Raw genomic sequence first — 12,539 nt, forward strand, 5'->3', positions numbered from 1 at the left:
TATTCAGTGATTTGTACATGTCAAAGCATAAATTTGCTCCTTCAAGACAGCAAATTGTCCCAAAAGGTTATTAGCATCGAAGCGTTACAGTGGATGCGGCTTGTATAAAAGTGTGTATTTAGAGCCCCAAGGTACAGCAAGAAAACACTTTTATCACAACTTAGTCAATTATACGGATGTTTTGGACTATTTTCACATGTAGCTTTGATGTTTTCTCATCTTTCTGATCATCTTGTTTTCAGATTTGTGTGCAAAGCAATGAAAAACGGAAGTGGGGTGGTCCATACCTGGCTGTCGTGGATTTGGATTTGATAACCGTCGCAGCCGAAGGCGCAGTGAGTGATGTCTGTCTGAGAGGGTCGGTGCAGAGGGACTGAGCGGTCACTACATTGTGCATTTGTGCTGTGCAAGGGCACTGTCCTGCCCAGACCAGACCATGTGGCTGGCTACGTTTAGAGACCATCTGTTGCCTGCACACCTGCTACATCATCAAGGGACTGTAACCATCACCCACTGTGCTCTTCTTTGGTGGATATTATGTTCCTGCTGGTCATTCACCAAGGCAACAAGCCAGAAATTCTATCCGACCGTGACCACCCAGTTCGGGAAACTGCGAGGCCTCAGGGTTCCTGTGCCCAGCGAGGTGCTCCGGCCCGTTGATCAGTATCTGGGGGTCCCCTATGCTGCTCCGCCCGTGGGCGAGAAACGCTTCATGCCCCCCGACCAGCCCTCCTCTTGGTCAGGTATCAAGAATGCTACCCACTTCATGCCTGTGTGCCCTCAGAACATCCACAACACCGTACCAGAGATCATGATGCCCATATGGTTCACCTATAACCTGGACACAGTAGCAACATACATTCAGGATCAGAGCGAAGACTGTTTATATCTAAACATCTACGCTCCGACAGAGGACGGTGAGTTGGTGTGGTAAAATGGACAACAATAACTATCCATCTCTACCAATCATTATTACCCATGTCGTCCTGTTATCCTCATAAAGCGTGTGTGCGACCACTTCTCATTTCATTGCTGCCAACCAAGTGCTGATTTACCATCCAAAGCAATGCCATTGTTGTTTCACTTGTTGCAGTCATATTCCATATGACATAACAGTCATTTCTCCATTAATAAGTAGGAATTTATTCATATATTGGCAGTTGTGGCAGCTGGAGATATCCTGAGGTCACTGAATGTGTATAGATACACACAGACTCACCCAACCAAATACATTATTTTCAGCATTTAAAAAGGATGAGCCCATAGCATATTTGGCTTAGCATCAAAGGTTATCCTGAAGAATCACTTAGCAGATCTAGTAAAGCTAGCAGTGCCAGCTTCCCATGTTTGGGGAAAAAAAAAACACTATTTCTAATAGAATATGTTAAGAATAGATTACCTCCCTCACAAGCATTCAGTGTAACACAAAGCATCCAGCATTCAAAGTTGGACGGTGTTCAGCTTTTGTATGTAACCTGCTGCTCTTTGGCAGACTTTTCCATGGTAGCGTAGCAACAGATAAACAGCCTGCTTGAGAGGTAGCTGTCCAAAATGGTGCAGCCCATGTTTCATAAAGCTCCTGGTCTGAGTGCTGCCGCCGAAAGGCTTCCTTTACCCGCCACACAAACAGGTTAATTAAATCTCACTCTTGCATTCACATTTTAAAGGAAGGAACATAACCCATCGGGTCTATATATTTTTTATTTCTTTGAAGATTTTTTTCTTTCTTTATGTCATTGTTTATTTAAAATGCACCTCGGGCATTCTGTTACATTATTATTTGTGTCACTGATGTGAAACCGTTGCTTCTTTCATTTTTATAGATCTCCAGTAGTCTTTTTGCCAAACTAAAAGGTGTTTTATTGAGATTTCCACTATTTAATATTTGTTTGTGTGGCTTGTTACCTGCTCAGTCAGAGTTTATTAGTCATTGATCAATAAACCATATACCTCATATCTTCAGTAACTATCCTGCAGTGGTTAACCTGAAGAATCAACATGACAGTTTGTTTGAAAATATAATTGTACAGCGAGATACAATGAACCAAGAAAGATGTATTACTGCAGTCAAAGCTGAGGCAGCTGGATCAATATAACGACAGGTAATAAACCATTCAAAGGAAACAGTGTGTCTCTGCATGTGTGTGGGCGCAGACACACACTCTGTCATTTCCTACAAATATCTAACAAGAATTGGATAACTCGATGGAATTACAAACACTGATTATTTTGTATCGCTACTCTAACTTATAATGTAATTATTGAGTCACACATCTCTAGATTTTGCATCTACATTTAGTCAGAAAGCAATTGCAGGTAAAAGTGCAACATGCTGTATGTAAATGGGATAATCTTCCTTTTGCCTAGAATGTCTGGATCTTTTGTCTCCTGATTCTGTCAGTTTGATTGGACCGTATATATAAAAATAAGAGGCACAGTCAACTGTGATGTTTTGAATTTTGTACTTTCTTTTCCTCATGTGAATCCCAGGGAGCCAGCACAAGAAAAAGGGGGCGGCTTTCTCACATGCTGAGACTCATATATCTGAAGGTATTTTTTTAAGAGCTCAAAGTCTTGATGCATGGATTCTTTTAGCTTGAGTTTGGTGGATAAAGTTACAATTCTTAGTTTTTCTTCTTGCCCGAAGAACAGTAGGAGTTCTTTTTTATCTGATTTATGATTACATACGTTTTCTGTTTCTGCACCTCGTGCCTTGAATTGAGCTTGAGCTACATCGCTGCTGCCATGCACATTGATTGCATTATCTACTTATCTGTCTGATAGTCTCTTTTAAAGACAGTCGTTGGTCAATGTAACATTTTCTATTGCAAAAATGGAGTTTCTATTTTAGCTCGTACTAGCAGATAACAAGCGCTCGGTGCAGTGTGGGACTTATAAGTCCAAGTCTACACATATAAAACGTGTTTGTTTTTTTGCTTGTGCATGCATATTATATGTGGAACTGTGAAATTACACCATTACAGAATATTCTTCTCCACTGACATCGAACCACAAGTCGAATCAATGGATTTTCTTTCTTCCTCTCATCGAAACATTTCCGATACGTTACCGAGGCAAAGCATGCTCGGTCGTGCGTTTACCTGCACTGTAAAATCTGTTGTTAATTACAGTTGACTCTTTGATTCATAAACCCCTCGTCAGAGTGTATTTACAATGCATTTTCTAAATGTCATTACAGCTTCCAAACCACAAACATACCACTGCTTCGCACCTTTTCTAAGCTGTCTTTACTCATACCTCATACTGAAAAGTTGATTTTAATAACAGTGTTTCAATACTATTGCCTCGGCCGTTTGTTTGCTCAGCATATCTGTGTGTGTGTGTGTTGCAGATATAAGGGACTCCGAAGCTCGACCTGTGATGGTTTACATCCATGGAGGCTCCTATATGGAGGGCACCGGGAACATGATGGACGGCAGCGTGCTGGCCAGTTATGGGAATGTTGTTGTCGTCACGCTCAACTACAGAATCGGAATATTAGGTGATGACAACAAGTCTGTGTGGTTACATTTAATGGTATTTCAAATGGGGTATTTAGTTTAATGTGGGAGAATAAACATAATGCTCATTAATTCCCACTTGTGTTGCTGTTATAACCCATAAAAAGAAGACATGAGAGAAAATTACAAAGCAGTTTAATAAGAGAATATAGGCAATGGGGATCTCGGTAGCATAGAATAGCTTGATTTGCATACATATGTTGTCCTCAGAGGAAAAGTGTTAAAAAATACTTATCATGGTCTGTCCTTGTTGCACGCAAGCTGTTTGGACTCATTCTGTAAACGCAATTTATCTTCCTTTAGATAGAGGAATCTAATCTATGCAAGATCATCAGCCTTTGCAATTCTAGAAGAAAAATGATTAAAACACAGTATGGAGCAATGCAGCGTTCACAAGGTCAAGAGTTTCCCCTGCGTTTAACATTCAAAACAGTACGTTGTTTAGATGAGACTAGACAAGGGAATAAGTAATAGGATCAATTGTAAGAGCACGGTGACCTCTCTGTGGTTTTATGAAATTCATGTAGAGAACTAGGAAAAAGATTTATGCACATTGAATTTTATGAAGTCACAAGCGAGGAGAGAATTCAGATTCGCAGAGCCTGATCACTTCCTGAGGGGCAAAGCTGCTTGGAGACTATTATGAGGAGTTGACTAAAGTAGTCAAGACACTGTGGGAGAGAGCGAAGGAATATTTGCACCTGAGGGGAAATGGTGTCGGCTCCCTCAGATGCCCTGCTGGGCTACAACTTTAGATCAAACCTGTGACATACACTGTAGATCTCTACTTCAGAACTGGCTCTGATGTCTTTCTGTGTACTTCAGGCTTCCTCAGTACTGGTGACCAGGCAGCAAAAGGAAACTATGGACTCCTGGACCAGATTCAAGCTCTCCGTTGGATCAGTAAGAATATCGGTTACTTTGGAGGGGACCCGGGTCGCATCACAGTTTTTGGATCTGGAATCGGTGCTTCCTGTGTCAGTCTGCTGACTCTGTCCCACCACTCAGAAGGTAAGAACCACCGTCTCAGTTATCTCTGACTTTGATCAATACAGGTTTGCTCAGTTATTAATGCCATCACTTAAAAAAAGCAACGTCAAAATCCACAAACTTAACATTGCAATCATGTTAATTTCTTATCTTGAAGATGCCAGTTACTTTTGGAACAATCATTTTTAATCTTTGTTTCAAGCTCAGCTCTAAATGGTCTGTCAGGGAGATGAAGTGTTATGACATGGTAGTGTAGGGTAAAGGGGGTATTCGTTAACTAAGTGATTGCTTTTGTTTCCCTCTACTCAATCTAATCAGCCTAAAAGCTTTGCCTCTTAAAATGGGAAGCTCTTAAATAAGCCTACTGGCGTTATAAAGTTTTCCCCACGCCATCACGTTCACCTGTGTCCATCACTTTTCACTTTTCACTTTTCTATCTGACTGATGTTTACATCTTTCAGCGACCAATTTGTTTTACCCTCATTTCCATTATAGTGGAAAGTTGGAAAGTTTTACTAAAAAATGCAAAAAAACAAACAATCACCATCTTCCTTTTCATTGGCATTCTGTATTTGCAAAGCCTTGATTGAAGACACTGTTTACCAAAGACAAGGCTGGTGTGAGAATGAAGCAGGACCAAGAAAAAAAGACCACATTCTTTAGATATTTTCTTAATTCATCTATTTGATTCCCCCCCCCCTTCCCACACACACACACACACACACACACACACACACACACACACACATTTATTGGCAATGCTTTAATTGAAAATGTCACATTCTAGTCCAGCTTTAACTACAAATCCATGCTATCAACATTATTATTTTTGAAATGACAATATAAATCAACATGAATTCAATTAAAATACCTGTTTAAAGAGTATAAATTACCCACAGCAAACTGGTATTTGTTATCCACTGACAAGAAAAACATTTTTAATCTACTTTTCTTTTTAGTGGATATGATGCCATTTGGTAAACACTTATCCAAAGCTCCTTGCAAGAATCAAAGGGGCGTATTTCAATATGGGTGGCCCACAGGGAATTTAACCTCTTATCTTTGCCGTATTATTGCCCCGACCGTCGCATTGACGCTGGACAGAAACACAAGGGCACAAACTGTGTGTTTCCGTCAATGCCAGGGAGGCTGCGGCAACTGTCCTTTGTGAGCTTTGTATTTGATGCCCTTGCTCGGCTGCAGCGAATGCACAAAGACCTCCGGCTGTCTTTGAAGTAGACTAGCTGCTGCCCTAAAAAAATTGAAATAAATGACAGCAAGGCAAGTGAAAGTGACACTGTCCCCGCACTCTTTTTCAAGCGACGGCTATGCCTTAACCTCAGCAGAGTACTTTTTGACTTGGTACATATCACTTGTCATTTTTAGGTGGTAGATACAAAATCCCCAGAGACAGAGGTGACGCACTGCATATAAACAATTCAGCAGAGCATTGTGTTTACTGTATCAACATTGAAGGATCAGGGTTACTGCATATTCATCTCCCCGCACAGTCCCTCCACTGCACACTTGGCATCAGAAGTCTATACGAAGCTATGCAGCTTGTTAGACACATAGTATTAACGATTATACGGTTGCAGTACGCGTGCGAATAACTGGCGTCGAAAGCCTCCTCACTGAAACAATGCTGCCAATTGATCATTAATTTGACTTGTATTCACTGTCATCCGCATATAGTAATGACACCACGAGAAACAAATAAGGGCATCAATAGAGAGACGCAAGTATTTTTTTTAATCATTATAATAACAATAGAGCGGGACAACATCCTATTAGAAGCTCATTTCTTCCACCAGCTGCTTTACAGAGCAGCTTCTCATCAGCAAGGCTCAATCTGGCCTTTTCGCTCTCTTTCAGTCTAATGCTGCATCTCCCTGGCTAATATTCAAAGTACATCACAAGTGGGCTTGTTTGCTTTTATCTACCTAAATTGTTGTGTGTCAACAAACCTTGGATTTAGTTACCAGCCGTGACGGCGACCCTGGTATTGTTTTCACTATGTGTGTGTGTGTGTGTGTGTGTGTATGTGTCTGTTGACAGATTTTGTCACTGCGATAGCATCGCAACCGTGCAAGGTGCCGTCACGAAACTTTACAAATGTGTTGTTGAGATCAATAGGGAGGATGAGTTTGAAAATGGGAGCGGTACAAGCAAGGGGGCCGGAAGTAGGGGGTAGAAAGCGGAGCTCAATTTGGCGTCAAGGCTGGTGTGATATCTAGCTGTGATTAGCAATTTGTGCAAAATGGATCATGTCAAAAATGCCCTTACGGTTTGCTGAAAAAGAGAAAAAGAATACTAATACTAACCACTGTTCTCTGGGATTCTGTTGTCTTCTGTGTCTTTCTGTCGTGAATTTTGTGTCCCAAGGTTTGTTCCACAGAGCCATCATCCAAAGCGGTTCAGCCCTGTCCAGCTGGGCCGTCAACTACCAACCGGTGAAGTACACCCGCATGCTGGCCGAGAGGGTCGGCTGCAACGTGCTGGACACTGTGGACATGGTCTCCTGCCTGCAGAAGAAGAGCGCAAGGGAGCTGGTGGAGCAAGACATCCAGCCCGCCCGATACCGCGTGGCTTTCGGTCCTGTCATTGACGGAGATGTCATCCCGGATGACCCGGAGATCCTGATGGAGCAGGGCGAGTTCCTCAACTATGATATAATGCTGGGTGTCAATCAGGGAGAAGGGCTGCGCTTTGTGGAGAACGTGATGGATCTGGAAGACGGCGTGTCCGGCAACGACTTTGACTTCGCAGTGTCAGACTTTGTGGACAGTCTGTATGGCTACCCAGAAGGGAAGGACACACTGAGGGAGACAATAAAATTCATGTACACAGACTGGGCCGACAAGGACAACCCGGAGACCAGGAGGAAGACCTTGGTGGCTCTCTTCACCGACCACCAGTGGGTGGAGCCCTCAGTGGTGACGGCTGACCTACACGCCCGCTACGGCTCGCCTACATACTTCTACGCCTTCTACCACCACTGCCAGAGCCTCATGAAGCCAGTGTGGTCAGACTCAGCGCACGGAGATGAGGTGCCTTATGTGTTTGGCATCCCCATGGTGGGCCCGACTGACCTGTTCCCCTGCAACTTCTCCAGGAACGACATCATGCTCAGCGCTGTGGTCATGACTTATTGGACCAACTTCGCCAAGAGTGGGTGAGTAAGAGCAAATCCAGGGACAAACCAAAGTACATGTTAACATTAATATGGCCTCTTTACATATAGTTTCAGTGCATTCAGTATCCCATTTTACACTCCTTTCGTGGCCCATGCTATGACATAGATGACCTTCCTTGTGCTGCAGACTTTATGTGTGTTGAGATGTTCAACCTCTAACTTCGGCTACATTCGCCCTTCCTTTATCACAGCTGATTAAAAGACTGTAAGATTCAGCCTTAAGTAGTGCCGCCTAATTAAGTGCAGCCCGAACTCCCACTGCCATGTCGTCCAGCCTTTATCTACTGCCCTCCTTTGCTCGTTCACAAGAACACTCCCATGGAACGCGTTGCTACAGTTTCTATCAATTAATATGAATTCCTTAACACCGAAAGTCTATAAATAATCTTCATCTATCATTAATGGTCACTTCTTACTGTAAATTAGGTCTGCTTTACACTGTTGATGCACACACCATCTAATCTAATGAAAGCTGTGTCTTTTGAAATGCCATGTTGTCACTATTTTAAAGCTTCCTTATAAACTCTCATCACAAAGTTTCATCACTTCGACTTGCTGAAGGTGACGGATCTCAAAATGTACAGCTTAATTCACATAAATGTTCAAAGCAGTCACTCACTGTCTGACAAAAAGGTTACGTTGAAGAGAAGATTTGAGAAGGCTGTTAAGATGTACGCCATAAACCTCTGCAAACTTTACTGTGAGTTGTACTTTCTAGTAGGATTGGCAGAAATAATCAGTAAAGAAATATGTATATACTACATGGTTGCTTGCAATACTCAATAGTGTTACACTGGAACCAAATGTTGTTGCCTTTATTGAAGGTACTGTATATTTTGAGTAGATTTGAGTATGAAGTTACTGATTTTGGAGTATTTCCAGGATGAAAGGAGACGTTTTCAGCTTATGAAAGTTTTTCAGTTTCCTTCCGTTGACCTGCACCAACAGTGACTCAGCACTTAAAAAACATGCTTTTGAAAGTGCAGCTTCTGCACCTACTGAGTAGCTTATTTAGCAATTTGTCATACAGAGGCACAGGTTTGCGTGTCTGTGAAGATAAGTGAGTTGCACTGTAGTGGAGGACTCCACTGCTGCTGCCCTGCTGGAGTCTTCCTGCATACTGAACGCACAGCAGCAATAAGTCTTAGCGGATGATGACTAGCAGTAGGAGGAAGCACAGCACAGGTCACCGTAGGCTGCTGTTTTTACTGTGTAGGAATGAGGGAATGCTGAGCCCTTGAGGAGAGATGGTGATATTACATTGTGTTGACTCATGTCGATGAAGTTCTTCTTCTTTTTTTAAATTTAACAAACAAGCCTTTTGTTTTGCTTTGCATTTGTAATGGCAACATTGTATTTATACCAGCAAGGGCTGGGCTACGGAGTCAAAATCATTATCACAGTATGAATGAGGATATTTTCCCTATAATGATATCCATTATGGTATGGTAAAATATCCAAACCAATGCTCAAAGCAAACAACTGTGTGTAAAACAAAAACATATTTTGTTCTAAATCATTCATTTGGACAAAAAGGTTTCTAGAGCGATATCTTGATAATTATCATTACAATATGATGATATTCTGAAAAATGTATATTGCTGAATTATTGCCGAACCCTGATACTACCATTTAGCTTTCTTCCATCGCATTTATTTCTCATGACTTAAGTTTTCTGTCTAAATGTGTCTGCAGGGATCCTAACAAACCAGTGCCACAGGACACCAAGTTCATCCACACCAAGGCCAATCGCTTCGAGGAGGTGGCCTGGTCTAAGTACGACCCCTACGACCAGCTGTACTTGCACATTGGCCTGAAGCCTCGTATCCGTGACCACTACCGCGCCACCAAGGTGGCCTTCTGGAAACACCTGGTGCCCCACCTCTACAACCTCCATGACATGTTCCATTACTCCTCCACCACCACCAAGGTCACCCCACTGGATTCCACCCAGTCCAACGGTAAGAAGTCGGGCAGCACCGGTCATCCTCCTGTATCCACTGCCCACAAAGACGGCGAAGCGGGGAGGGAGATGGGCCCACTGATCATGCCGAACCCGAGAGATTACTCCACAGAGCTCAGCGTCACCATTGCTGTGGGAGCGTCACTGCTGTTCCTCAACGTCCTGGCCTTCGCCGCTCTGTACTACCGCAAGGACAAGCGCAGTCGGCAGGACCGGTCCCAGCAGCCCAGTCCCCAGCGTGACAGCAAAGGCAACAACGTGAGCCACACCACCACTATAGACGAGACCCTGTCCCAGCAAAGGAACCAGTGTGAGGCCCTTCACAATCCTCTTCACGTCTCGCCCAGCATGGACTACTCACTGAGCCAGCGCCGTTCCCCTGACGACATCCCTCTGATGACCCCCAACAACATCACCATGATCCCCAACTCCCTGATGGGCCTCTCCAACATGAGTCCATACAGCACCTTCCCAGCTGGTTACAGCTCTGCAGGCCTGCCCAGCACCCACTCTACCACTCGGGTATAGCCTGGCAGGAGTTGAGGGAAGGTGGGGAGGAGAAGCGTGACGTACATACAACACGGAAATGTAAAGCTATATTTAGGATGTGTAGGTAAATTAGGATTGAATATGTTCATTCTGTCTTTTCCAAAGGTGTACAACCGCCAACATTCTGCCTTTGCTCTCTCATAATAGGAAGTCTAACTGCAGAGTCATTTTATAATACTCATTTTCAAAGGCAGACAAAAACAAAAAGCGTATTTCATTTTCCACTTTAGCTTTTTTGGAACTTTACCTAGCAAGAACTTAGTATAATGTTTCTACAGTTGGATTTGTATGGGAAGCTTTTTCTTACTCTGTGATATCTATTTTGATCTCGTGGAACGAAGTGACATTATAACTCGTGGTGGACAGAGATGAGATCTGGGAAAAGCAGTATTATTATTATTATTATTATTATTATTATTATTATTATTATCAAGCTATTTTATACATATTTCTCATGGTGCATTGCTTATTATGGAAATGACTTTTTACTGTAATTACTTTAAAATGCCTTGTAACTCGCTCACATTACTGTGGAATCATAACAACAATGGATGGAAATTTTACTCAAATACAGGTCCCACATGTGGAGAAAATGTCCAGTTTATCCAAAAATATGGTAGTGCAACACTTCTGTGTGTGTGGGTGTGTGCTGAGAAGTGCGCTACAAAAATGTAAATTAGGCATTGTTTGAAATTAACCATTCAATTTGTAGTGTTGTGTAATCTATTGTAGTCTATTTGAGTATCCTTGCTATATTTTTATTTCACGTGTCTACAATTTTGCTTTATGCATTGTAGGAATATAACTTCTGCTTTACTATAAAAAAGAATTGCTTAAAATGTGCTTTCCCACTCCAACCAACTCATGGTTCTTTTGGCTTGGCTTCTTTGTACAGAATCATCTTAGATCAACATTTCATTTGTCGTTTGTTTATGAATACTGTAAGGTCTTCAGAAAGATAACTGTAATTACATTGTAATTGTATGTATACCAACTCTATTATTCACATTTAAAAAGGAGTTTGATGAAACTTGCAGATTACTGCGCCTACTCCAAGTGGTTTGGACCCCGAGCGTACCAAGATATATCCAGGGGTCGGTCTTTACTGAATGGACATGATGGACGTCAAGCTTTGAGATTTGATTTCTTTGAACCTATCATAATGTTGTTTAATCTAAATGAGACGACTATTAAAAGATTTTTGGAACTAAAAATGAGTCTTGTCCAAATTTGGGATACTAATGAGTCCTTAAAAGTCTACAATGTTTAAAGGGATACTCATAACCGTGTAAAATGTAGTCCAAAAGCTATACAGTGCCTGGGTCGGTGTTAGAGTTGAGGTTAAATTAGCCCTCATTTATGCATCTTAAGTATGCTAATGCATGAGAATTAAACATCAAAGACTGTTTACAGTACATGGAGAGTACGACTGCATTTGTAAAATATGTTGCATCAAGCTGTGTGTGGATAAAAAAACCTCATGCTAGCTTCACACTATGAGCAACAAAAGCAACAAAATGGCCAAGTGTGGCCGGCTACATTGTAGTAACAGCAGGCACTGGGAACTGGCTAACAGAAACAGGGTAAAACAAAAACATATGATTGGTTGCCGCTTCATTGGAGCGCCAAAAACATTTAGATCAGCTTGATTTTGTAGCGCATTGCACCGTGTCGGGCACCAGTCTGTAGCTTCATGTCACTGGCTTCCATTAAATGACTTGTTGAATGTCGCCGTGCCGCTCGTAGTGTGAACGAAGCATTACAAATCTGAGCTCAAGACTACAACTTAGAAATCTGTGGGTGTAAGGTCAGAAAGAAGGGAGCGTATAGCAGATCTCTGGCACCTGCTCCTCGTCTCTGCATGAGACTAGCAGTGACTCAAGGCTACATTAGCCTCAACTAGCGCCCACGCATTTTTCACTGAACTGTCTGCGGTCAAGTGGCATTGTTGGTAATGTAGGCGCCAGGTTTTGAGAAAATGGAAGAATGCATGGAATAAAAAAAGATATGTCTGATTCAGTTAACTGTTCATCACGAATCTGACAACGTTAGCGGAGTGCAATGCTAGATAAGCGGAGCACTCTTTTAATGAATGAGGTTTTTTTTTTTTTCAGGGAATAAAGTGAAGTTGGATCAGGTTTAGTTTAGGGTCAGGGTTAAAACGAGGCTATGTAACTTTTGAAAAGAGCTGTTATACATTCTTCCTGTTACAAATTTAACTGATAAGCAATAAAATAAAACTTTGATCAATTCCATAAGGGTCTGGTATGCTCATATTAGCTGCCTTTTCAAAGTATAATGTTATGTTACTAACATTACT

General features: G+C 42.1%; 1 protein-coding gene across 8 annotated transcripts; it reads left to right on the top strand.

Moving 5' to 3' along the window:
• Window positions 1–436: 436 nt before the first annotated feature.
• nlgn3b (neuroligin 3b) lies at window positions 437–10,198 on the top strand (the record flags this gene model as incomplete). Of its 8 annotated transcripts, none has more annotated exons than XM_079171243.1 (6): window positions 437–925; window positions 2,499–2,550; window positions 3,353–3,502; window positions 4,347–4,532; window positions 6,897–7,686; window positions 9,403–10,198. In XM_079171243.1, the coding sequence occupies 6 exons, from the start codon at window positions 437–439 to the stop codon at window positions 10,196–10,198; spliced, it is 2,463 nt and encodes an 820-aa protein (XP_079027369.1). The 8 variants fall into 8 exon arrangements, with proteins under 8 accessions (XP_079027369.1, XP_079027370.1, XP_079027368.1 ...); XM_079171244.1 differs by having other exon boundaries at window positions 437–922; XM_079171242.1 differs by having other exon boundaries at window positions 437–917; window positions 2,491–2,550.
• Window positions 10,199–12,539: the final 2,341 nt, after the last annotated feature.

This window comes from Pholis gunnellus, assembly GCF_910591455.1.
Source record: "Pholis gunnellus genome assembly, chromosome: 13".
Classification (NCBI taxonomy): domain Eukaryota; kingdom Metazoa; phylum Chordata; class Actinopteri; order Perciformes; family Pholidae; genus Pholis; species Pholis gunnellus.